The 27614-nt window shown below is 44.8% G+C and overlaps 1 protein-coding gene across 1 annotated transcript in view; it reads left to right on the plus strand.

Annotated features, from left to right (window-relative positions):
• Positions 1-27614, plus strand: part of LOC136640525 (uncharacterized) — a 117019-nt gene that overhangs the window by 67508 nt on the left and 21897 nt on the right. Inside the window, 2 exon segments of the mRNA XM_066615683.1 lie at positions 1881-2928; positions 19126-20301. Coding sequence (XP_066471780.1) covers positions 1881-2928; positions 19126-20301 — 2224 coding nt within the window.

A 27614-nucleotide genomic window follows, 5' to 3' on the forward strand; every position in this document is an offset into this window, starting at 1 on the left:
CACTTTCTCCTGCTATGAAAAATGGTTTGCTGAAGAAGAACACTGTGAACTGAGGGGAAGACAAGGGGTGTCTTAGCCCTTTAAGCAGTTCCTCCTCCTCAGACTGGGCTTGTCTGGGGAGGCATTCATGGTGCTCTGAGGGAATCTGCTTTCTGAGTCAGACCTGTCTGGCTCAGTACTGCCTACAGTGATTGACTGCAGCTGTCCAGGGGTTCAAGCAGGGATGTCTCCCAGCCCTCTCTTGAGTTGACGCCAGGAATGGATTCTGGGTCTTTTGTGTGCAAAACAAGTTCTCATGCACTGAACTATAGCTATGGCTATAGCTATGGCTATAGGGAATTGCCAGAAGAGGACGGGGACAGCTGGCCTTCTGGTGGAGGCTTCCCTTTCATGTGCTCAGAGGTAGATGAGAGAAGCATGGCTGGTTTCACATTTTCAACTGTATTCCCAACTGGTCCATCATTCCAGTACTCATTGCAGTGAGCATGTACTTACATAAACCAGAATGACCCTTTCAGAACTGACCATTGAGTTCATTCATGTGCAGGTGTACAGCGAGGGCACCTCTTGTCCTGTCCCATTCCGAGCCACTCTGGAGGTGGGGGGCAGTCGTTTTGGAAAGGCTGGATATATTGTAAGCAGAAGGAACTCATTCTCTTGTTTCTTTCTCAGAGGAGTTTCCCAAGCCTGCCTTTGTTACCCAGCTGGAGGAAGGAGTGTGTGCATTTTTCCAGGAGCACCAGGAAGAAGAGGAATCAGCAGGTAATTCTATTACACACAACACTGCTTAATACAACAGTAGCTTTGGATCAGTGTGTGCTGGCTGACTGGGGACACCTCACCTCTGTAAGCAAAATTTTGGCCACATATCCCCTAAGGGAAAATCAGATGTGAACCTGAACCCTGTGCTACCCTGTGGCACAGATAATATGGCATTGAAACTGTGATGAAGCCTTAGAAAATTCAGAGGGAGGACCCCTCTTGTGACTTTTCCAAAAAAAACATTGGGCACAATCCTAGCCATGTCTACTTGGAAGTAAGTCCTATTTTGTTCTATGGGGCTTACTCTCAGGAAAGTGTGGTTAGGATTGCAGCCATAATCTACCAGGGACAAAAAAGCTGCTCCAATCCCAGGCTGAGTCAGGTTGCAACAAGCCAGGCAGTTGTAGTTTTTTATTCCTGCACAGCAGGGAACTATGAATGGATTACTGAGAGGATTCTAAGCAATGCTTTGAATGGCTGCCTGGGGCCCCTCTGGAAGAAAGGAAGAAGAAAAATACTAGAAATAAATTAATAAATATCTTCCTGGGAATTAGTGCCACTGAACCCACTGGGGTGTCTTGCTAAGGTGTGGATATTAGACATCCCATTTCTCTATTGGGCTGCTCATCAAGCTTCTCTCTTTGTTCCAGGAAGCAATAGAGAAGAGGATGAAAGAGAACGACAGGGGGTGTCACCCGGAACAACCATGCATGATATACAGGAAATAACTTTTAGAGACCAGGAAGGTTCAAGGAGGGAGGAGGGAAGGCCAGCATTTATATTGTCTGAGATGAGAAAGAGCTTCAGCACCAACACAGATCTTATCTTCCATAAAACGACCCGCACAAGGGAGAAAGGACTGCATTATGAGAGACCAGAGGAGCAGCATGGAAGTCACACAGAGGAATGGAGTAATAAAGGTGATGCTTTTCATGGGAGGGACTTCAATGTCATCCCAGTTGATCCAGAAAAAGAAACTGGAATGAGGGGGAAAGAACATCCTCAATTGGCAAAAATCATCAGCTGTAAATCAGAACTTGGAACACATCACACAAACCGTAAAATAGAAAAACGATATAAATGCCTGGAGTGTGGAAAGAGCTTCAGTCAGAGCTCAGACCTGACTGTGCATCAGAGAACCCACACAGGGGAAAAGCCATATAAATGCTTGGAGTGTGGAAGGAGCTTCAGTGTGAGATCAAACCTAACTGGGCATCAAAGAACCCATACAGGAGAGAAGCCATATAAATGCCTGGAGTGTGGAAAGAGCTTCAGTGAGAGCAGAGACCTGATTGTGCATCAAAGAACCCACACAGGGGAGAAACCTTATAAATGCTTGGAGTGTGGAAAGAGCTTCAATCGAAGCTCACACTTGACTGTGCATCAAAGAACCCACACAGGGAAGAAACCATATAAATGCTTGGAGTGTGGAAAGAGCTTCAGTCAGACCACACACCTGTCGTTACATCTCCGAATCCACACAGGGGAGAAACCATATCAATGCTTGGAGTGTGGAAAGAGCTTCAGACAGACCTCAAACCTGTCTTTACATCTCCGAATCCACACAGGGGAGAAACCATATCAATGCTTGGAGTGTGGAAAGAGCTTCAGTAAGACCTCACACCTGTCTTTACATCACAGAATCCACACAGGGGAGAAACCATATCAATGCTTGGAGTGTGGAAAGAAGTTCAGTGAGAGCTCATCCCTGGCTAAGCATCAAAGAACCCACACAGGGGAGAAACCATATAAATGCTTGGAGTGTGGGAAGAGCTTCAGTCAGACCTCATCCCTGAGTGAGCATCAAAGAACCCACAAGGAGGAGAAACCATACAAATGCTTGGAGTGTGGAAAGAGCTTCAGTCAGAGCTGCGACCTGACTGTGCATCAAAGAACCCACACAGGGGAGAAACCATATAAATGTTCGGAGTGTGGAAAGAGCTTCAGTCGAAGCTCATACCTGACTGTGCATCAAAGAACCCACACAGGGGAGAAACTGTATAAATGTTTGGAGTGTGGGAAGAGTTTCACTGAGGGCAGTCGCCTTACTTTGCATCAAAAATACCACACAAGGGAGAAGCCATATCAATGCTCGGAGTGTGGAAAGAGCTACTTTCTGAGTTCACAACTGATCCGGCACCAAAGGACCCACACAGAAGAGAAACCATATAAATTGGGGATTGCCAAACTTACTTTACATACAAGCGACATACAATAAATCGACTTCAGAAGTCTGAGAGCCACAATATTTAAGAATCTTTTAAATTTGTTAAAAGATTTACTTATCATGAAGTAAATATTTACTTACTTGAACATTTGTTTTAATCCACTTGACTCTTAGTTTATGTCCAGGAAATAACAGGAGGGTTTGAGCATGCCAGTGAACTCCACTTCTCAGTGGTGCTGTGGCAGGGTCAGTATTACGAATGGGAAGCAGGCAGTTATCTAAGCCAGGGGTGCCCAAACCCTGGCCCTGGGGCCACTTGCGGCCCTCATGGCCTCTCAATGCGGCCCTCGAGGGAGCCCACAGTCTCCAATGAGTCTCTGGCCCTCAGGAGATTTGTTGGAGCCCGCACTGGCCCGATGCAACTGCTCTCAGCGTGAGTGTGACTGTTTGACCTCTCATGTGAGCTGTGGGATGAGGGCTCCCTCCACTGCTTCTTGTTTCACGTCTGTGATGCAGTTGTGGCAGAAAAGGAAAGGTCAGCCTTGCTTTGTGCAAGGCCTTTTATAGTCCTTGAGATATTGCAAGACCTTCATTCATTCATATAAGTTCATCTTTAATATATTCATTTATGTAAACTTATGTAAATTTATTCAAATTTTAAATGTAAATTAATTCTTTTTTTCCCGGGCCCCTGACACAGTGTCAGAGAGATGATGTGGCCCTCCTGCCAAAAACTTTGGACACCCCTAATCTAAGCCTTCCTGAGTGGGTGGGGTTTCCATGATTTCCCAGACTGTATGTCCTCTCCCCTGTATAATACCCCTCCCCAGTGTTAAACGTATTCCATGAGAAAAGAGTCTTCTGGAGGAGGAGGAGCCAACAGTGGATGAACAGACATGTCTCCAGGGGCTCCTGAGAGACAGTTTGTTTTCCCCAAAAAAACTGCAGGTCTGAAGAGAATCTGAAGATCTTTATCAGGAGAGAGAAGATCTTTTCACAGTGCAGGTACTAGGGATTTTGAAAGCCCCACGGTGGGGGGTGGGTGGGTTTCTTTTTGAAAACCTAATCATCAGGGATAGTACTGGGGGAGGTGCAGTGTCTGCAATCAACCTGCTGGCTCTGTGCGAATATACCATATGGAAGAAAAAGCATGAAGTGTAAAGTTTAAGTCGGAAATTTAAGATAAGTATGTGTTAATATTGTCCCTGGCTTTGATTGACTGATTTGGCTAAAAGCCCTGGATACACTCAAGGCGTTAATGAGAAACTTTTTAAGGATGTTGAAGAGTTTTGTCTCCTTGAGACTGTTTCTTTCATTTTGTTTTTCTCCCTTGACCACACTGTTATTGGTAAGAAAAATTTGAAGAATGCCTGACTGAAAAAACATGTAGTGGAAGTAACGAGAATAATATGCCATGGACGTCTTGTGGATTAGAGAGAAATTGCAAGATGGAGCCTGTTCCAGATATTTGGACTCAAATGATCCTTAAAAATTTGGAAAAATTGCTCACAATGAGAAGACAGCAGTTGAGTTGGTCCTTGCAGATTCAAGCCAGTTTAAAGACTCTCTCACAACAGATAGATGTGTGCAAGGAGCAATTGGAAGATGTGAAGAAACAAGTAGAAGATACACAGAAGGAGAAAGCGGAAAAGATGATGGTGAGGGATGAAATCATCATTAGAAGAGTGGATACAGAAATTAGAAGAGTGGAAAATCAACATGATCTAGAGGGGATGCTGATGGAGATTGAAATAGAGAAGATGGACAGAGTAACATGGGTGCACAAAATACAAAATTTGTTGGAACAATGAGAAGAAAACATATCCCAGTTAATTGGAAGAACGAACATGCCTTATACAAGAAAGTGTGGGCTTATTGGATTCTGTTATGGAGATAAATTATTAAAGATATTACAGGAGAAAAAATGGAAAGAAAGAAAGAAAAGGACACCTGAGGGTTAACCTGAGGGTTAAATAAAATTGGAGGATTTTATTTAGTTAATAACTGGTTTAAATTTACTTAAAAAACAAATATATATGAAATTGATATATATGAATGAATTAGAAAAAATAGCTGGAAATGTTAGCGTGTGGATGAATTGTTTTATAGGTGGTTATTATGTCAAAGAAAAAAGAATGTAATCAGATTGGAGAATTAGATTGGAGAATGGTAAAGAACATATTATAAGAGATGGTTGGTTTTAATATAATTTGGAAATTAGATTATTATTATTTGATATTAATGAGTAATTGAACTAGTTGAGATGATAAAAAGTGAATCTTTAGAAGAAATATAGGTAATTAGGAAAAATCTATTATATTTGATATAAGAAATATATAAATGAATAGAAGAGTTAGAAGTAGATGGAAGAATTGATTTCTACGTTGTTATACTTTGGTAATTAGATTATTTTGTTTTAATATTAATGAGTAATTGAAGTAAGTTTATGTTTGATAGAAACTGAAAATTTAGAAAATATAGTATAGGGCATTAGGGAAAATTTAGTTATATATTATATAAATAAATGGATAAACTAATAAGAGGCAGAAGTAGATAAGTAGTAGATGAGGAGATATAGTATGATTAATGACTAATGGTATATGGTATTTAGCACTCCTAAGTGTATGTTATATGTTTGTATGTCTGTGTGTGTTAATTAAAAAAAAAAAAAAAAGAGTCCTCCGGAATGCCCATACAGGAACTAGATACAATCGCCTCCATGCACAGAATTCAGCTGTTGGCACTAGAAAATAGCAGCTTAGGCCTACAAAGAGCAGGGCTCAGACCTAGGGATAGGGGCACTGAGGGACAATTAACCCCTGCTAATTGGGTAAGAGGCACTTTTTCAAGTGGGTGCTCCTCTTTTTAGCAGGGGGAGAGTAACTGGCCCACCTCAACCCAGCAGTGTCTTTTCTAGTGGCTGTCTGCTGGTGTTCTTTCTTGCATCTTTTTAGATTGTGAGCCCTTTTGGGACAGGGAGCCATTTAGTTATTTGATTTTTCTCTGTAAACCGCTTTGTGAACTTTTAGTTGAAAAGCGGTATATAAATACTGTTAATAATAATTAATAATAATACTCCTTCTGTGGCTCCCAGCAATACCTTCACAGAGAACCCCCAAACTCCTAAACCTCTTCCATCCTATTTCTCTTTTTTTTTTTTTTTTGCAGTGACTTGAGTGTCAGACGGGCAGGTGGACTGACCCTGCCATGGCACTACTGAGAAGGGAAGTTCACAGGCAAGCCCAAACCTTCCCGTTCTGCAGTGGCTCCATGGCAGGGTCAGTCCTATGATTGGGAAAAGCCCAAGTCGTACAACCTCAAGGATGGGAAGAACCCGAGTCACTAGCAACCACACTCTGCAAAATGCACCTGGCAAAGGCTCCGTCTCGCAAAGCATAGGAGTCAATTTTATGATGTTTGATGGAAGTGTGAGGCAAGCTCCAGATGGCTGCCCTGCACAAGGACTCTAGAGAAGGGAAGGCACAGAGCACTGCAGTGGTAGCTGCGCCTCTGAGGGGGTGGGCAAAGAATCCCCTGTGGGGTAGAGACACCTCGTGCCCTGTAAGCTTCCACAGTGGCCTCTCGGATCCACCTGGATGTGGTAGAAGTGGAGACCCTGTTACTCTGACTTGGAGACCTAAAGGATATGAACAAGTCCTCCGGGTGGCGGAAGGAAGAGGTACGGAACGGGAAGAAGCTTACTGCTCTGCAAAAGCCCAGTTTGTGTTGCTCTCTCTCCCTGTCGATTGAGGGAGTGGGACAAAAGGATGGGATGAAATGAGGAATTAACCAGGGGAAGGAAGGCAGGGTCTTGAGAACTGGCTCTGAATATTCTAATTTCGACACTATCACTCAAATCTCCATGCAGTTAGCTGCAGCATTGCTATCTGAGAATGGATGATGGTACCCTGAGATAGCAGGTCCGGCCTCAGGGAAAGGCTGGTGTACTAAGAGCCTTTTGAGGTTGGAAAACCAGGAGCGACAGGGCCAGTGGGGTGCCCCGAGAAGGACCTTCGCCCCTTCTAGCCTTATATTTAGTAACACCTTTGAAAGAAGTCTGGTGGGACAGAAGGTATACAGAACGCTTTTGGGCCAAGGGAGATGAAAGGTGTCCATCCCCTCTGAGTCTTGGCATCTCCCCCGAAAAAGAATCTCAGCAGCTGCTTGTAGTGCTGGCTCACAAACAGGTCAAGCAACAGTGGCCTGAGCCCCCAGCAGTGAGAGCACCTGGGTGTGAAGTTGCCATTCGGCTTGGTCTATCTCTGGTGACTCACTCCCAGAAGCACCAGGGTATGTGTTTCCCCTCAGGATAGTGGACCATGCGAGGTGGCAATGCAACAACATGTGGAGGTGACAGCACAACAGATTCCTTTAAGCTAAGAATAAGGATGAGATAAGTAGCATGTAAGCATGTAAACATACCCATGCGGGTTACAGATATCGCCCTCCCAGGCTGTGTCTCGCCTGCCGGCTCAGTCTAAGCCCAACAGGACAACCACCGCTGTACCGTTTCCGATGTTAGGAGTGCGAGGATTCCCATCAGCACAACCTGCACCTTTTATACCCCGTTAGAAGGTTACAGAGTCATGCGCACATAAGGACAGTAGTTCTACCACCCTCCCGGAGGGCAGAAGGTCCCTCTCTGGTACGGTGCAGCCTCCCAGAGCCACAAAATGGTGTTGGGCCTAACGAGGTGGAGCCCAGATAATAGGGGTTGCTTCTTTGTCCACGTCCGGTGCTGTTTCCCAGCTAGAATTCCCAGGTGTGTGAGAATTATGAGAAGCACACAACAAAGCACTTTGATACCTTACCCAGTCGTTCTCACACATTTAGCACCAGGACCCACTTTTTAGATTGAGAATCTATCAGGACCCATCAGAAGTGATGTCATGACCGGAAGTGACATCATCAAGCAGGAAAATTTTTAACAATCTTAGTCTGCAATCCTACCCCCACTGATCCAGGAGTAATTCCCATTTACTATCATTGTTAAAGAATTTACATCTGTATTGGCAACCTTCAGTCTCGAAAGACTATGGTATCGCGCTCTGAAAGGTGGTTCTGGCACAGCGTCTAGTGTGGCTGAAAAGGCCAATCTGGGAGAGACAATCCCTTCCACACCGGGAGCAAGTGCAGTCTGTCCCTGGTCTGTCTCCCTGGCTGTGGGCCTTCCTTCTTTGCCTCTTAGCCTCGGACTGTTGGCAAAGTGTCTCTTCAAACTGGGAAAGGCCATGCTGCACAGCCTGCCTCCAAGCAGGCCGCTCAGAGGCCAGGGTTTCCCACTTGTTGAGGTCCATCCCTAAGGCCTTCAGATCCCTCTTGCAGAATTTGATAAAAGCACAGGTCTGTCTCATTTCCCCAAATGCAGTCACCTATCATGGTAGCATCAAGTCTAACTTATTAAAAATAAAAAATTGAAATGAATATTTCAATATTTCAAATGGAAAGCAGACGGCCACCGGCTTCTGTCCGCTCACGTCCACCAGCTTCCACCAGGCCAGCCAGTCGACGTCCGCCAGCTTCAGGCCGTGGATAGCTGCCTGCTTCACGCCACTTCCTATCTCCTCCTCCTGCAAGTCACACAAAGTGAACTTGCCTTCTCTCCCCAGCCGCCACTTAGGTACCACTCCTGCTGCCTCCTCTCCTCCATGTGGCCTCCACCTTCTGGCAGAGACCCCCCTGAGAATCCCTGTGCTCCAACAGAGGTCACCTTGGCTTCATGATCTCATAAAGTTGAACATGTCATAGAGGCACCTGCTGGGAGGCGTGGAGCCTACCCATCCTCCCATCCCATCCCAGGCTTGGAAAGATTGCCATGAGCTTGCAAATCCTCTCAAATAAATAAATAAATAAATAAATAAATAAATAAATAAATAAATAAATCCAGCAGAGGTCTGTCTGCTCTATCAGCTACAACAGCGCTCAGCTACTCTGAACAAGATGTCAGGAGAGGAATGGATGGCTTCTGCTATAAAAATAACACCCAAGGTGGTTCTCCAACTTTTAGCATCAGGACACACTTCTTAGAATGACAATCTGTCCAGAACCCACCTCAGAAGGTGGAGCAGGTTCAAGGAGATCCACAGGGGCCAGCATACCTTACCCAGAGGTAAGGGGAAAAGGCTGAAAGGCCAGCCAGGGAAGGGAAGGGGGGCTGGAGAGAACTGTGACACTCCTGCCCTCCCTGCTGCACGCTACTCTCTGGGGCTGCCTTAGAGGGCTCTGCTTCTGTGCTGGGGTTTGTGTGACAGGGACAAGACCAAAGGGGGAGCAGTGTCAGAGCCGGAATAGTGGCAGGAAAGAGGGACGCCCAAGAACCATGTTTGAGCCCTGGGACTGTCCCTGAAAGGGAAGGGGGTGGGGGCTTCTCAAGGGTCTTGTCTTTTAATTGTGTATCCTTCAGATCCTCCCTTCTTGCTTGGACTGTTTTCAGCTTCTTTGTTCCTGGTGTGAACAGAGGCAGGTGGAATAAAACTCTTTCCTAAGAGAGCTGGAGTTTACAACCGGAAGGGATCCTTCCAGCATCCTGGCCTGGCCCAGAGAAGACAAAGCCCCAGATCTCTGCCCTGCCCTCACACAGCCTCAAAACTCCTGCATCATTCCAGGTGTGTGTTTCAGCGGGGCGGGTGGTGGGGGTTTCATTCCACTTACACAGCATTTCTCCATATTTGTCTTCTGCCACTGGAAGGAACTGGTGACAACATCATCACTAGTCACTTCCAGGTTGGGCACTACTTACTCCAAGGGTGCCCTAAATGTGCTTTATGGTACGTTTATGACACCTAGCGCTGGCGCTGAACTTCAGCACTATTGGCCATTAGGACTGGGTCCTTGGAGAGATAATAGAACCCACGTCTGTTCTGGGAAACTGCCCTGCCAAGATGCCCCCATTACACCTGACTTCCTCCGGCCCCCTGCATTGGCCAGTCAAGTTTCCCCTCCTCATCAGGTCGAATCGCCTGAGTTGCAGGACATCACCTGGAATGGAAACAGCACCTGTCTTGTGTGCTGCTCAAGGTCACTCCTAGGGACTGGGGTTTGTGAAAGAACAGCTGCAGGAAGACTGACTGGACGCAGACACTGCAGCAGAAAATGTGGGTGTTAGTGGGCTTGAAATGCTCTTAAGAAGCAAGGACTGCAAGGAGAGGATGGAGGTGACTAGACAGGCAGGGAGGGGAAGAAACAGGGACCAGGTGGCAGAAGGAAGAATGTGAAGCAAGGGAATGAGGATGTGAGTGTCTCACCCAATGGAGGCATTTCTGGGTTGGGGAAATCATGTCAGGTTGCAGAAGAAAGAGGGCACGAAGGTTCAATGACCTCCAATCAGGCTTGTCTCCCTTACAGGCAGTGGGATGGCATCAGGGCAACATTCCAGACCGTCTCTTCTTTTGCATGGAGCAGAATCAGCACCTCTGCAGCCTGTTCAGGTAAGAGGGGATCCCCAGAGCAACGTGCAAGGAACACCTTGTCCTCCTCCTCTCTTCCAGGCTTTGAAGGAAGACTTTTTGTCTGGTGCTGTAAAATAGTGTATTAGACCACTCAGAAGAGTGCGTGCGAACTCCAGAGAACTCCAACGGCTGGAGTGTCGGTTGACCATTAAAATCCTGTAATTAGTCTCCTTTTATTGGGATGCCCTCACATGTTGTCTGAAGTTCCTTGGAGTTTAGAATCTGTGTCTCTAAGCAGCACTTTCCCTTTTCCACTGCATTGGGGGGGCCCTCAATCATGGTGGCTGGAGTGAGGAACCGCATGGAGCTTTTTCTCCCCAGCCCTTCAGGAGTCCGTCATACACAGCACTGGCCTTCCAAACTGTTGTAATTGTCCTTTGAATCTCGCGGGGGATCCTCAGTCCTCTGCCATTCGCTGCTGCTGCTTGCCATTCGCTTCGTCACGATTGGTTTTGGATTTGGGGGTTTGTCTGAATGCCAGATGGATGCAGCAGGGTGCTTTGCATGAGTGTGAGCAGGAGAAGGTGGCTGAAGACAGACTGAGGTTGTGACGTGGCCGAACCAGACAGATTATGGCTCAGGGCAAGAGCAGCTCAGAGAACACTGGATGCCCTCCTTATCCAGATAGACCTTCAGTGAGAGCAGTTGAGCAGAGCAAGCAGACAGCTACAAAACCTGGAATGGCAGGCCATGTTTTAAGAACAAACTCTGCCCACAGGAAGAGCAGTGCAGTGCTGAGTGGGCAGTGAATGAGGAGAGGAGGTCCTGGGGAGGCACTATGGCTGTTTTGTTTTTGGCAACCTTCAGTCTCGAGAGACTGGTATCGCGCTGTGAAATGTGGTTTTGGAACATCGTCTAGTGTGGCTGAAAAGGCCACTCCAGCTGAAAAGTGACAATCCCTTCCACACTGGGAGCAAGTGCAGTCCGTCCCTGGCCTGTCTCCCTGGCTATGGGCCTTCCTTCTTTGCCTCTTAGCCTCAGACTGTTGGCCAAGTGTCTCTTCAAACTGGGAAAGGCCATGTTGCACAGCCTGCCTCCAAGCGGGCCGCTCAGAGGCCAGGGTTTCCCACTTGTTGAGGTCCACTCCTAAGGCCTTCAGATCCCTCTTGCAGATGTCCTTGTATTGCAGCTGTGGTCTACCCGTAGGGCGCTTTCCTTGCATGAGTTCTCCATAGAGGAGATCCTTTGGGATCCGGCCATCATCCATTCTCACGACATGACCGAGCCAACGCAGGCGTCTCTGTTTCAGTAGTGCATACATGCTAGGGATTCCAGCACGTTCCAGGGACGTTTTGTCCCTGCAGCAATATGTACAATAAGGTATTTCTTACATTGGTCTTTAATTTCTGATGTCACATTTAGGAGGAATATTTCTGGTTTGAATGGTAATACACAATGCAATATCTCTTGCAACAATTTATGTATCATTTTCCAGTATTTCTTTGCTTTTTCGCATGTCCACCACATATGATAAAAAGTTCCTTCTACCTCATTACATTTCCAACACTTATTTGATAACCCAGAGTACATTTTTGCTAATTTCTCTGGCATTAAATACCATCTATAGAACATTTTATATAAATTCTCTTTAAAAGACACTGCTTTAGTTATCGAAATATTTGTATTCCAAATTTGATTCCAGTCATCCATCGATATATTATATCCAAAATTTTTTGCCCAACGCACCATTGCATCTTTAACTATCTCATCTTCCATTCTTATCTCCAGGAGAAAACTACATTTTTCTTATGTATTTCCCCTCATCAATCAAAAATATTTTATCAAAACTTATATCTTCTTCATATAGACCTACTTTTTGGTCTTCTCATAATCTTGTTCTTATTTGCATTTCATTCCACCAGTCCAGCTTTATTCTTTTCTCTTCTAACTCAGACTTACTTAGGATCTCTCCTTTATTATTCAGCAACTCGCTATATGCTTTATTTTGTTCTTTTTTAATCCAGTTTGGATTGGTTGCTATTTCAAGCAGTTTTATCCATCTAGGTAATTTAGAATATATGTTATATTTTATCTGATCCCATATCCAAATTAAAGATCTTCTTAAAATGTGTTGTTTAAAATATCCGTGCTGTTTATCATAAAACAGGAATGCGTGCCAGCCTATTTGTAAATCATGTGCTTCTAGTGTTAAAATTTTCGAGTTTATTATGAGTCCCCAATCTTTTATCCAGTTTAAGGCTGCTGCTTGATAATATAATTTCCAGTCTGGTAATCCAAATCCTGCTCTTTTTTTATCCTCTTGAAGTAATTTCAGTCTTATTCTCGGTTTTTTGCCTTGCCAGACAAATTTTATAGTAATTTTATTCATTTCTTCGAAAAAAGTTCTCTTCAAAATAATCGGAATAGTCTGGAATAAAAACATTAATTTGGGCAATATTTTCATTTTCAATAAAGCTATTCTTCCCATTAGAGATAGTTGCAGTTTATTATATTTCTCCAAATCTTTTTTTTACTTCTTTCATTAATTTAATATAGTTGTCTTCCAGTAATGTACTTGTCTTTTTTTGTAATTATAATTCCTAGATATTTTACTTTGTTTGTTATCTGTAGTCCAAATTCTTTTAATCATTCTATATCGTTGTCTTTTATATTTTTAAGTATCATTTTGGTCTTCTGGTAATTTATTTTTAAGCCTGCTACTTCTCCATATTGTTTTGAGTCTTCTATCAAAAATTCCATGGAATTGAGTGGATCTTCGAGGATAAATACCAAATCATCCGCAGCCGCTTGTAGTTTATATTCTTCACTTTTAATTTTGAGCGGTTTCACCCTGTCATCTTCTCTTATTACATTATTCAGTATTTCTAATGTCAAAATAAACAACAATGGTGAAAGTGGACAACCTTGTCTTACTCCTTGTTGAATGTTAATCTGTCTCATCAATTCTCCATTTACTCTTATCCTTGCTTTTTGGTCCGAATATATTCCTTGTATCATCTTGATAAATTTTGGACCAAAATCTAATTCTTGAAGACAATTAATCATAAAGTCCCAATGTAAATTGTCAAAAGCTTCCTCAGCATCTAAGAATACTAGAGCTAATTTCTTATCTGGATGCGCTTCAAAAAATTTCAATATATTTATTATAATTCTCACATTGTTTTTCAATTGTCTTTTTGGTAAAAAAAACAAGTTTGATCTTTATTTATTTGATTTAATACTTTTTTAAATCTTGTACCTAAAACTGAAGCGAAAATTTTATAGTCTGTGTCTAAAAGTAAAATGGGTCTATAGTTTTTAATTTCTTTTTCATCCGTGTCTGATTTATATATCAAAGTAATTGTTCCTTCCTTCCATGAATTTGGCATTTCTCCAGTCTCCCATATGTCATCAATCACTTTTTTAAATGGTAACAACAATACTTCTTCAAATTTCTTATAATATTCAACTGGTAATCCATCAGGGTCTGGCATTTTTTGGAGTTTTGTCTTTTAATCGCTTCTGTAATTTCACTTATATAATTGCATTTTCCAATAAATTCTTTTGATCATCTAAAATTTTCATGGTGTTGTTTTTCTTCAGATATACTGTTTGTTTCTGGTGTTCTATATTTTTTCTCCCGTATAATACCTGATAAAATTGTTCAATAATGGTTTTTTTAATTTCTAATTCTGTTTCCTCTTTTCCAGTCAAATCTTTCAATGTCTTAATATGATTTTTTTGTCTTTCTTTTTTGAGCTTGTAAGCTAACCATCTTCCTGGTTTGTTTGCATTTTCAAAAAAATTCTGTTTTGCCATTTTCAATTTCTTCTCCATTTCCTGGGTTTGGAATATTTTGATTTCATGTTGTATCTTCTTAATCTTTTGTTGGATTCTTTGATTTGTAGGTTCTTTCTGTAATTCCTTTTCATCATTCTCTAATCTTTGTACAAGATCTTTCATTTTCTTCTCTTTTCCAATTCTTTGTTTTGCTGCATTTCTTATTGCTAATCCTCGAAAAAATGCTTTACTTGCATCCCACACCATTTGTGTTTTAGTTTCTGGATGAAAATTGGTCTTAAAAAAAAATTCCATTTCTGTTTTTGCTTGATTCAAAAATTTCTGATTACTCAACTGAGTTGTATTTAGCTTCCAAGTATTTCTCCTTAATTTTTTATTTATTATTAAAGAAATTGGATTATGATCTGCATATATATTAGGTAAAATTTCAGTCTGAAATGTTCCACCTAAACTGGATATTAAAGCCCAGCACATATCAATTCTGGACCAGGAATTATGTGAATTTGAATAATATGTAAACTGTTTTTTCTCTGGCTATTGTGTTCTCTATGTATCAATCACCTGTAATTCTTCTGCCATTTCCAAAAAAAGTCTGGGTAGGGTTCCTCCTCTTTTTAAAGATCTTTTGTTAAATTTTCTGTCCCATTTAGCTTGAAAAACCGCATTAAAATCTCCAAATAAAAAAAGATCCCTGTCTTCTCCCGTGATTAGTTTCTCATATAATCTTCTATAAAACTTATCTTGATGGGTGTTTGGTGCATAAATATTGACAATTAATGCTTTCCTTGTTTCAACTTGGATCTCCACAATCAACATTCTCCCATCTTCCGATTGCCATTTCAATTTGGGTTCCAATTTGGGGTTAACATATGTAGCTACCCCCCTTTTCTTCTGGTGTGGGTCTGAGGCAAAAAATAAAGTTCCCATTTTTCTATTATTAAGAAATCTAGCATCATTTTTTCTAATGTGTGTTTCTTGTATAAAGATTACATCTGCTTTGGTTTGCTATAACTGATGGAATATTCTTCTACGCTTCTGAGGAGAATTCAGTCCATTAATATTTACAGAAAAAAATTTCATTTGTTGTTCAGCCATTTTCACTTAGAAATTTTTTTTGTCTTTCTTGTTAATTTACTTGTTCTCTGTCTTGTTTGTATTTTCCTTCTTCCTCCTACTGCTCCTTCTGCTTCTTGTTCTTGGCTGTCTTCTATAACTTGCTCCTTCTCTTTCTTTTTTTCCTTTCCTCCATTCTGTTCGTTTTGAATTTGATCCGAGGATTCTTCCTCTTCCTGAGAGGAAGTGCTCTCTTTCTCTGAGAATTCCCTGTTTTGTTCTCCCAGGCTTTCTCCATATTTTGATAAAAATTGTTCAACATTCATCATTGAATTTATATTAAATCTTTTCTCTTCATAAACAAACAGAAGGCCTTCCGGAATTTGCCAATGGTATTTCACACTATTTCTTCTTAATATTGCAGCAAAGTTTCTGTAAGATGCTCTTTTTTAGCAAATTTTCCAGGGCACTTCTCTCAAAATTCTCACCTGCTCTTCCTCCACTATTCTTTGTTTTTCTTCCAGTCTTTTTCGTATATTATCTCTTGTAGATCTTTTTGTGAATTTTATCACTATTTCTCTTGGCTTTTTATTCAGTCTTGCATATCTAGAATTGACTCTGTATATAGTATCAAATATCTCTTTAATCTGATCCTCCGCCAGTTCCTGGACCACTTTTCAATTGCTGGTAAGTCGTCCTGCCTCCCAGTCAAATACCATCGATGTGGCCACTGAATACCATAGAGGTGGCCACTCAAGCGATGTGATATTTTTCATCAGGACCACGTGTGTCATACATGGATGGCGTCTGTTCTGTTAGAAAAGGGAGGAGAAAATGATGTGTAAAGAACTGATTTGCTAAATATACTGCAGGAAAATACCAGTTGATCCCAACTTAATTTCTCTTTAAGGCTGAGGGGAAAAGAGCAGAGAAATGTTTTATCGAAAGGGTGGGACGTTCTCTTGGGAACAGAACCAATTTATTTTTTCTTCCAGGGTCCGGTGTCCTTCCAGGAGGTGGCTGTGCGCTTCACAGAAGAAGAGTGGATTCTGCTGGAGCTGGGCCAAAAGGCTCTGTACAGGGATGTCATTCTGGAGAATTATGAGATGGTGGCCTCTCTGGGTAAGGGTGTCCTTTATTCTTGGTACGTAGGAACTAAATTCTTGCTTCCCAGCGGCTATTCTTGTTTTCCACTGTTAGAATTGCACCATAAAATGGGGCATGTGGGGCTGGAACTCATGTCCTGGACATGACTGATGTTCCTGGCTGTTATAGAGCTGAGCATGGTCTGACTGATGCTTTCTGGACCTGCAAAATGCACCACTTGTACCTGACAGTGCTGGTCACGCCTCCTCCAGTCCTTCTTCTGTATTGTCCAGCTTCTTTCCCCATGAATTGGTGGTTTGTCAAGTACTAGGCACTGCTGCTGGGGGGATTTTGCATGACCTGTCCGTTAGTCCTATCACCGGGGGAATGTGGGATTTCTCTGGCTGACGAAAGGGGCTATGTATCCATGACCCATGCCTGATGTCTCCAGAGAAACACTGGCCTGTTGTGCTGGGAGCATGATGTGGGTCTCCTCTGGTTCCCTCTATGGGAGGTTTCATGTCTAAAGTGAAGGGGGCCAGGACTGAAGATTATTTCTCCCAACTCCCACATATGTTTTCCAGATCACCTCCAGGGCTTGTGTCTGATGCCATCTTCAACTTGGTCTGTCTTGGCATCCAGAAAGGCATTTGGAACATGCCACTTTGCAAACCCTATTTGGGCATCAGAACCAAACAGGCCACTGGAATCCTCCTTCTCTTGGTTTTCTTTGGTGACCAGATCTAAACGGCTTTGTACAGAAGGAGGTTTAACTGCCATTATGAGTCACAGGAAAGCCCAGGGGTGTTTTGGCCGATAAAGCCACTCCTTCTCCAGCATGTGAGAGGTTTTCATTTAAGCAGGAATGAGGAATCGAGATTATTTTCATCTCTTTCTGATTCCAAGAGCGAAGTATGTTTACCAGACCAGCTCCGGGACTTTTGGCTTATGCCATCTTGGACGTAGACTGTTGTGGCATCAGCAAAGTCTTTGGAACCTGCTGATTTGCCAGCTCTATTTGGACATCAGAGCAAAATGGAGAAACTGCCAACTTAAGTCCTCTTTCTTCTGCTTTTCTTCAGTGACAGATCTTAGCACTTTCTCTGGCTATAAAAAATGGGTTTGCTGAAGAAGAACATTGGGAGCCGAGGGGAAGACAAGGGGTGTCTTGGCCCTTTAAGCAGCTCTTCCTGGGCTTGTCTGGGGAGGCATTCGTGGTGTTCTGGGGCAGAGGGAATCTGCCTTCTGAGTCAGACTCATCTGGTTCAGTACTGCCTACACTGATTGACAGCAGCTGTCCAGGGGTTCAAGCAGGGATGTCTCCCAGCCCTCTCTTGATGCCAGGGATGGTTTCTGGGTCTTTTGTGTGCAAAACACGTACTCATTCACTGAGCTATGGCTGTTCTGGACTGAGAATCTGGTGCTCTAGTGAGAGTCTTGCTGAGGAGATGAAAAGGCAGGAAAAGGCCAGGATTGCCAAAATTCCCAGTCACTTTGCAGAGAGGGAATTGTCAGAAGAGGAGGTGGTTAGCCAGCCTTCAGGTTGAGGCTTCCCTTCCATATGCTGAGAGGTTGATGAGAGAAGCGTGGCTGGGTTCTCGTTCACAACTGGATTCCCAACTTGTCCATCATTCCAGTACTCATGGGCAATGAGCCTGTACTTACACAAACCAGACTGACCCTTTCAGAACTGACCATTCAGCTCATTCATGTGAAGGTGTTCAGCGAGGTCACCTCCTGTCCTGTCCCATTCCAAGCCACTCTGGAGGTGGGGGGCAGTCGTTTTGGAAAGGCTGGATATTTTGTAAGCAGGAGGATCTCATTCTCTTGTTTCTTTCTCAGAGGAGTTTCCTAAACCTGCCTTTGTTACCCAGCTGGAGGAAGGAGAGTCTGCATTTTTCCAGGAGCACCAGGAAGAAGAGGAATCAGCAGGTAATTCTATTACACACAACACTGCTTAATACAACACTAGCTTTGGATCAGTGTGTGCTGGCTGACTGGGGACACCTCACCTCTGTAAGCAAAATTTTGGCCACATATCCCCTAAGGGAAAATCAGTTGCAGACCTGACCTCTGTGCCACCCTCTGGCACAGATAATATGGCATTGAAACTGTTGTGAAGCCCTAGAAAATCCTGAGGGAGAACCCCTCTTGTGACTTTTCCAAAGAAACATTCTCTACAAAGGATACAAAGCTGCCCCAATCCCTGGGTTTGTCAGGTTGCAACAAGCCTGGCAGCTGTAATTTTTACTCCTGAACAACAGCCAACTGTGAATGGTTTACTGAGAGGGCTGCAATCCTAAGAAATGCTTTGAATGGCTGCCTTGGGATCCTTTGGGAGAAAGGAAGAAGAAAAGTACTGGAAATAAATTAATAAATACCTTCCTGGGAGTCTTTAGAGGTCCCATTTTTCTATTGGGCTGCTCATCAAGCTTCTCTCTTTGTTCCAGGAAGCAATAGAGAAAAGGATGAAAGGGAACCATGGGGGGTGTCACCAAAAAGAACCATGCACTATATACAGGAAGTAACTTTTAGAGACCAGGATGGATCAAGGAGGGAGGAGGGAAGGTCTTCATTTATATTTCCTCAGACAAGAAAGAGCTTCAGCACCAACACAGATCTTATCTTCCATAAAAAGACCCACACAAGAGCTGTGCATTATGACAGACCAGAGGAGCAGCATGGAAGTGAGACAGAGGAATGGAGTAATAAAGGTGATGCTCTTCATGGGAGGGTCTTCAATGTCATCCCAGTTGATCCAGAAAAAGAAGCTGGAATGAGGGGGAAGGAACATCCTCAATTGGCAAAAACCATCAGCTGTAAATCAGAACTTGGAACACGTCACACAAACCGTGAAAGAGAAAAACGATATAAATGCCTGGAGTGTGGAAAGAGCTTCAGTCAGAGCTCACACCTGACTGTGCATCAAAGAACCCACACAGGGGACAAACCATATCAGTGCTTGGAGTGTGGAAAGAGCTTCATTCAGAGCTCACACCTGACTGTGCATCAAAGAACCCACATGGGGCAGAAACCATACAAATGCTTGGAGTGTGGAAAGAGCTTCAGTGCAAGAAGTAGCCTGACTGTGCATCAAAGAACCCACACAGGGGAGAAACCATATAAATGTTTGGAGTGTGGAAAGATCTTCAGTCAGACCTCACACCTGACTCTGCATCAAAGAACCCACATGGAGGAGAAACCATACAAATGCTGGGAGTGTGGAAAGAGCTTCATTCAGAGCTGCAACCTGACTGTACATCAAAGAATCCACATGGGGCAGGAACCATATAAATGTTTGGAGTGCGGAAAGAGCTTCAGTCGGAGCTCACACCTGACTCTGCATCAAGGAACCCATATTGAGGAGAAACCATACAAATGATTGGAGTGTGGAAAGAGCTTCACTGAGAGCAGAGGCCTGACTGTGCATCAAAGAAACCACAGAGGGGAGAAACCATATCAATGCTTAGAGTGTGGAAAGAACTTCACTGAGAGCAGACGCCTTACTTTGCATCAAAAATACCACACAGGGGAGAAGCCATATCAATGCTTGGAGTGTGGAAAGTGCTTCACTGCAAGAAATAATCTGACTGTGCATGAAAGAACCCACACAGGGGAGAAGTCATATCAATGCTTGGAGTGTGGAAAGAGCTTCAGTCAGAGCTCACACGTGACTGTGCATCAAAGAACCCACACAGAGGATAAACCATATAAATGTTTGGAGTGTGGAAAGAGCTTCAGTGCAAGAAGTAGCCTGACTCTGCATCAAAGAACCCACACAGGGCAGAAACCATATAAATGTTTGGAGTGTGGAAAGAGCTTCAGTCAGAGTTCACACCTGACTGTGCATCAAAGAACCCACACGGGGTAGAAACCATATCATTGCTTGGAATGTGGAAAGAGCTTCAGTCAGAGCTGCGACCTGACTGTGCATCAAAGAACCCACACAGGGGAGAAACCATATAAATGTTTGAAGTGTGGAAAGAGCTTCAGTCAGAATGGAAAGCTGACTGTGCATCAAAAATACCACATAGGGGAGAAACCGTATCAATGTTTGGAGTGTGGAAAGAGCTATATTTTGAGTTCACAACTGATCCGGCATCAAAGGACCCACACAGAATAGAAACCATATAAATCAGGGAACGCCAAACTTGCTTTACATACGAGCCACATACAATAGACTTCAGAAGTCTGAGAGCCACAATATTTAAGAAGCACTTAAATTTGTAAAAATTTAAATTTGTAAAAAGGTTTACTTATCATGAACTAAATATTTGCTTACTTGAACATATGTTTTAATCCACTTGACTCTTAGTTTATGTACAGGAAATATCAGGAGGGTTTGAGGTTGTCGGTGAACTCCCCTTCTCAGTTGTGGCAGGGTCAGTACTATGAATGGGCAGGCAGGTCAGTGATTCAAGTCTTCCTGATTGGGTGGGGCTTCCATGACTCCCCAGACTGTATGTCCCCTCCCCAGTGTAATACGTAGTCCAGGCACATCCACCGGTTTCTGCCTGCCAGCCTTATGCCTGGCTTCCACACGCCGACTTCCACCACCTTTCATCCACGGATCTCCACCAATTGTTTCTTTCCTCCATCCGATGCACATGGGATGCCTGGAAGCCGAGCTCTGTCAGCTCCCAAGGTCAAAGCACCACTGGCCTTGACCACATATGCCCCACCACGCACACACACGAAGTCGGCAATGCCGGAGCATCAAGCCAACCCCCATTCACCCACCCTCCATGCACACACTCCCTGGTTTCAATCCGCAGCTATCCAGTGGCTTCCGCCAGCTGGCTTCGGTGGGCAACGTCCACCAGTTTTCATCTGCTAACATCTACCCGCTTCGTCGCGACTCAGGCAACATATCTATACTTGGCTTCCGAAAGCAGATGGCCACCGGCTTTTGTCCCTTCATGTCCACCAGCTTCCACCAGGCCAGCCGGTTGACATCCGCCAGCTTCAGGCCGTGGATAGCCGCCTGCTTCATGCCACTTCCTATCCCCTCCTCCTGCAAGTCACGCAAAGTGAACTTGCCTTCTCTCCCCAGCCACCACTTAGGTACCACTCCTGCTGCCTCCTCTCCTCCATGTGGCCTCCACCTTCTGGCAGAGACCCCCCTGAGAATCCCTGTGCTCCAACAGAGGTCACCTTGGCTTCATGATGTCATAAAGTTGAACATGTCATAGAGGCAACTGCTGGGAGTCATGGAGTCTACCCATCCCATCCCAGGCTTGGAAAGATTGCCATGAGCTCACAAATCCTTTCAAATAAATAAATAGTTCCAGCAGAGGTCTGTGTTTCATTAGGTTCTTTTAATCATTCCCCTAAAGTCTGCTCTATCAGCTACAACAGTGCTCAGCTACTCTGAACAAGATGTCAGGAGAGGAATGGATGGCTTCTGCTATAAAAATAACACCCAAGGTGGTTCTCCAACTTTTAGCATCAGGACACACTTCTCAGAATGACAGTCTGTCCTCAGAAGGTGGAGCAGGTTCAAAGAGACCCATAGGGGCCAGTATACCTTACCCAGAGGTAAGGGGAAAATTTTCCCCTTACCTCTATCTGAACCGCTTCAAGCCCCTATCCCAAGCTCGATAGAGTGCAAGCCTCTTGGCTTGCATGTTCCAGTGCAGGAAGGGATTTTGCCCTTAATTCCTTAGTCAGGAGGTCTTCTTGAGGTCTGCTAGAGGTCATCTGCTGTGAAGACAGATGTTTGAAACAGCCTCCATCCACTCTGGAGAGACTGGTATTTACCTTCCCTTTCAACCTCCTTCTAATCAGACTCCTCATCTGAGGGAAGTCCACGTTACAGAAGTCAAGGGTTTTTGTGGCAGACTTGCCTGGTATTCTTCCCCCGACGTGCAAGTCAAAAAGGATCGCAGGCTGGTCACTGTTCCCCAATCGATATGAGGATAATTGAAAGGAATCCTTTTCTCTGCTCCCTTAAGGGGCAGAGCAGAGGGATGGTGGCAATATGATAGCCACAATTGTGCCACTGCTTGGGACAGAAGGTATTCCTGGGCTGGTGGGTAGTGATCCACCAGTTTAAGAATCCCAGCTCCAAGCAGTACAGATGTGCCCCCTTATCTGTGGGGTTCTGTTCCGGAACCCCTGCGGATAGCTGAAACCGTGGATATGGGCAAATGCCTGACCCTGTGGTCTGGGGGTGAAAAGGCTGGTGTACTGAGAGCTAAAACTGTCATGGATTTTCCATTGATTTCAAGTTTGTCACTTACCTTGGGCAGTTTCTAGTTTGTGGCAGTGTTATAGATACTAATGGCTGGGAATTTTGTGTGTGCCTATCTGATGATTGATTTCATTTGGATTCCAATGAAACGTCCCTTCTTGCCTGGACTGTTTTCAGCTTCTTCATTCCTGGTGTGAACAGAGGCAAGTGGAATAAAACTCATTACCAAGAGAGCAGGAGTTTACAACTGGAAAGGATCCTTCCAGCATCCTGGCCTGGCCCAGAGAAGACAAAGCCCCAGATCTCTGCCCTGCCTTCACACAGCCTGGGTCAAACATCTGTATCATTCCAGGTGTGTGTCTCAGCGGGACAGGCGATGTGGTGGGGGGGGGTTTCATTCCACTTACACAGCATTTCTCAATGTTTGTCTTCTGCCACTGGTAGGAACTGGTGACGACATCATCACTAGTCACTTCCAGGTTGGGCACTACTTACTCCAAGGGTGCCCCAAATGTGCTTTACGGTTTATGACATCTAGCGCTGGCGCTGAGCTTCAGCACTATTGGCCATTAGTCCTGGGCCCTTAGAGAGATAATAGAAATTCCACCCACAACTGTTCTGGGAAACTGCCCTGCCAATACACCCCCTTTACATCTGACTTCCTCCTGCCCCCTGCATCGGCCTGTCAGTGTTCCCCTCACCATCAGGTACAATCCTCTGAATTCCAGGACATCACCTGGAGTGGATACAGCACCTGTCTTGTGTGCTGCTCAAGGTCACTCCTAGGGACTGGGCTTTGTGAAAGAACAGCTGCAGGAGGCTGACTGGAGGCAGACACTGCAGCAGAAAATGTGGGTTTTGAAGGCCCTGAAATGCACTTAAGGAGCAAGGACTGCAAGGAGAGCATGGAGGTAACTAGACAGGCAGGGAGGGGAAGAAACAGGGACCAGGTGGCAGAATGTGAAGCAGTGAGGATGTGAGTGTCTCACCTAATGGGGGCATTTCTGGGTTGGGGAAATCATGTCAAGTTGCAGAAGGAAGAGGGCACGAAGGTTCAATGACCTCCCATTAGGCTTGTCTCCCTCCCAGGCAGTGGGATGGCATCAGGGCCACGTTCCAGACCGTCTCCTCTTTTGCATGGAGCAGAATCAGCACCTCTGCAGCCTGCTCATGTAAGGGGCAGATCACCAGAGCAACAAGCAAGGAAAACCTTGTCCTCCTCATGTTTTCCAGGCCTTGAAGGAAGCCTTTTTGTCTGGTGCTGTAAAATAGTGTATTTGACCACACAGAAGAGTGTGTGCAAACTCCGGAGAACTCCAGTGGCTGGAGTGTCGGTTGACCAGTAAAATCCTGTAATTTCTCTTCTTTTATTGGGATGTCCTCACATGTTGTCTGAAGTTCCTTGGAGTTGAGAATCTTTGTCTCTAAGCAGCACTCTCCCTTTTCCACTGCATTGGGGGGGGCCCCTCAGTCATGGTGGCTGGAGTGAGGAGCTGCATGGAGCCTTTTCTCCCCAGCCCTTCAGGAGTCCGTCACGCACAGCACTGGCCTTCCAAACAGTTGTAATTGTCCTTTGAATCTCGCTGGGGATCCTCAGTCCTGTGCCATTGGACACCATGGCCCAGCTGCTGCTGCTGCTTGCTATTCACTTCGTCATGATTGGTTTCGGATTTGGGGGTTTGTCTGAATGCCAGATGGATGCAAGAAGGTGCTTGTATGTGAGTGTGAGCAGGAGAAGGTGGCTGAAGACAGGCTGAGGTTGTGACGTGGCCGAACCAGACAGATTATGGCTCAGGGCAAGAGCAGCTCAGAGAAAATTGGCTGCCCTCCTTTTCCAGACAGACCTTCAGTGAGAGAAGCTGAGCAGAGCCAGCAGACAGCTATAAAACCTGGAATGGCAGGCCATGTGTTAATAACAAACTCTGCCCACATGAAGAACAGCGCAGTGCTGAGTGGGCATTGGCTGAGGGAAGGAGGTCCTGTGGATGCATTATGGCTGGGGGGTCAAAAAGGGGCACAGCCAGCAGCATGATGGAGGTTGCTCACTTAGGACAAGCTGAGTGTGTGCATGTCCAAACTCTGGCCTGCTATACTGGATTCAGCTATTCCTGTTACATGCAGCACAGTAATATAAGGAGTTTTGTGCTTCTCTGTTAGCAGCAATGCACGATCTATGCCTCTTTGCACAATCATAGTGTGCAGCAGTCCCTCCAAGGGACACCACACCTGGGAATCCCTGTCTGGCCCCCGCTGGGACAAAAGGATTGCCGTGTTGTGTATGTGGTGATACAGTGAGGCGGTCTGTGAATATTTCCTGGATTACTTTTCAATTACTGGCAAGTCGTCCTGCCTCCCAGTCTAATGCCATCAATGTGGCCACTGAATACCATAGAGGTGGTCACTCAAGCGATGTGATATTTTTCATCAGGACCATGTGTGTCATACATAGATGGCGTCTGTTCCATTAGAAAAGGGGGGAGAAAATTACTTGTAAAGAACTATTCTGATTTGCTAAATATACTGCAGGAAAACACCAGTTGATCCCAACTTAATTACTCTTTCAGGCTGAGGGCAAAAGAGCAGAGAAATGTTCTATCGAAAGGGTGGGACTTTCTCTCTGGGAACAGAACCATTTTATTTTTTCTTCCAGGGTCCGGTGTCCTTCCAGGAGGTGGCTGTGCGCTTCACAGAGGAGGAGTGGATTCTGCTGGAGCCGGGCCAAAAAGCTCTTTACAGGGATGTCATTCTGGAGAATTATGAGATGGTGGCCTCTCTGGGTAAGGGTGTCCCTTATTCTTAGTGTGTAGGAACCAAAGACATGAACTGCTATTCTTGTTTCCCACTGTTAGAATTGCACCATAAAATGGGGCATGTGGGGCTGGAACTCATGTCCTGGACATGACTGATGTTCCTGGCTGTTATAGAGCTGAGCATGGCCTGTCTGATGCTTTCTGAACCTGCAAAATGCACCACTTGTACCTGACAGTGCTGGTCACGCCTCCTCAGGTCCTTCTTCTGTATTGTTTGGCTTATTTCCCCATGAATTGGTGGTTTGAAAAGTACTAGTGCTTCTGGGGGGCTGCTGGGGGGATTTTGCATGACCTGCCTGTTAGTCCTATCATCAGGGGAATGTGGGATTTCTCAGGCTGACTGAAGGGGCTGTGTATCCATGACCCATGCCTGATGTCTCCAGAGAAACTCTGGCCTGTTGTGCTGGGAGCATGATGTGGGTCTCCTCTGGTTCCCTCTATGGGAGGTTTGATGTCTAAAGTGAAGGCCAGGATTGAAGATTATTTCTCCCGGCTCCCACATATGTTTTCCAGATCACCTCCAGGGCTTGTGGCTGATGTCATCTTGGACTCAGTCTGTCTGTCTTGGCACCACAAAAGGCATTTGGAACATGCCACTTTGCAAACCCTAATTGGGCATCAGAACCAAACAGGCCACTGGAATCCTCCTGCTCTTGGTTTTCTTTAGTGACCAGATCTTGATACTTTTTCTTGTTAGGAGAAACGGCTTTGTACAGAAGGAGGTTTAACTGCCATTATGAGTCACAGGAAAGCCCAGGGGTGTTTTGGCCGATAAAGCCACTCCTTCTCCAGCATGTGAGAGGTTTTCATTTAAGCAGGAATGAGGAATCGAGATTATTTTCATCTCTTTCTGATTCCAAGAGCCAAGTATGTTTTCCAGACCACCTCCAGGACTTGTGGCTAATGCCATTTTGGACATTGACTGTTGTGGCATCAGCAAAGTCTTTGGAACCTGCTGATTTGGACATCAGAGCCAAATGGAGAAATGCCAACTTAAGTCCTCTTTCTTCTGTTTTTCTTCAGTGACAGATCTTAGCACTTTCTCTGGCTATAAAAAATGGGTTTGCTGAAGAAGAACATTGGGAGCCGAGGGGAAGACAAGGGGTGTCTTGGCCCTTTAAGCAGCTCTTCCTCCTCAACCTGGGCTTGTCTGGGTTTGTCTGGGGAGGCATTCATGGTGTTCTGGGACAGAGGGAATCTGCCTTCTGAGTCAGACCCCTCTGGTTCAGTACTGCCTACACTGATTGACAGCAGCTGTCCAGGGGTTCAAGCAGGGATGTCTCCCAGCCCTCTCTTGATGCCAGGGATGGTTTCTGGGTCTTTTGTGTGCAAAACACGTACTCATTCACTGAGCTATGGCTGTTCTGGACTGAGAATCTGGTGCTCTAGTGAGAGTCTTGCTGAGGAGATGAAAAGGTAGGAAAAGGCCACCTCGTTTCTCTGTTTGCCTAAATTCCCAGTCTCCTTGCAGAGAGGGAATTGTCAGAAGAGGAGGTGGTTAGCCAGCCTTCAGATTGAGGCTTCCCTTCCATATGCTGAGAGGTTGATGAGAGAAGCATGGCTGGGTTCTCGTTCACAACTGGATTCCCAACTTGTCCATCATTCTAACACTCTTCAGCAATGAGCCTGTACTTACATAAACCAGACTGGCCCTTTCAGAACTGACCAGTCAGCTCATTCATGTGCAGGTGTTCAGCGAGGTCACCTCCTGTCCTGTCCCATTCCGAGCCACTCTGGAGGCGGGGGGCAGTCGTTTTGGAAAGGCTGGATATTTTGTAAGCAGAAGGATCTCATTCTCTTGTTTCTTTCTCAGAGGAGTTTCCTAAACCTGCCTTTGTTACCCAGCTGGAGGAAGGAGAGTCTGCATTTTTCCAGGAGCACCAGGAAGAAGAGGAATCAGCAGGTAATTCTATTACACACAACACTGCTTAATACAACAGTAGCTTTGGATCAGTGTGTGCTGGCTGACTGGGGACACCTCACCTCTGTAAGCAAAATTTTGGTCACATATCCCCTAATGGAAATTCATTTGCTGACCTGACCCCTGGTTCCACCCTGTGGCACAGATAATATGGCATTGAAACTGTTGTGAAGCCCTAGAAAATCCTGAGGGAGGATCCCTCTTGTGACTTTTCCAAAGAAACATTCTCTACAAAGGATAAAAAGCTGTCCCAGTCCCTGGGTGAGTCAGGTTGCAACAAGCCTGGCAGCTGTAATTTTTTACTCCTGAACAACAGCCAACTGTGAATGATTTACTGAGAGGGCTGCAATCCTAAGCAATCCTTTGAATGGCTGCCTTGGGATCCTTTGGGAGAAAGGAAGAAGGAAAGCACTGGAAATAAATTAATAAATAC

This window comes from Tiliqua scincoides, chromosome 2 (assembly GCF_035046505.1).
Source record: "Tiliqua scincoides isolate rTilSci1 chromosome 2, rTilSci1.hap2, whole genome shotgun sequence".
Lineage (NCBI taxonomy): Eukaryota > Metazoa > Chordata > Lepidosauria > Squamata > Scincidae > Tiliqua > Tiliqua scincoides.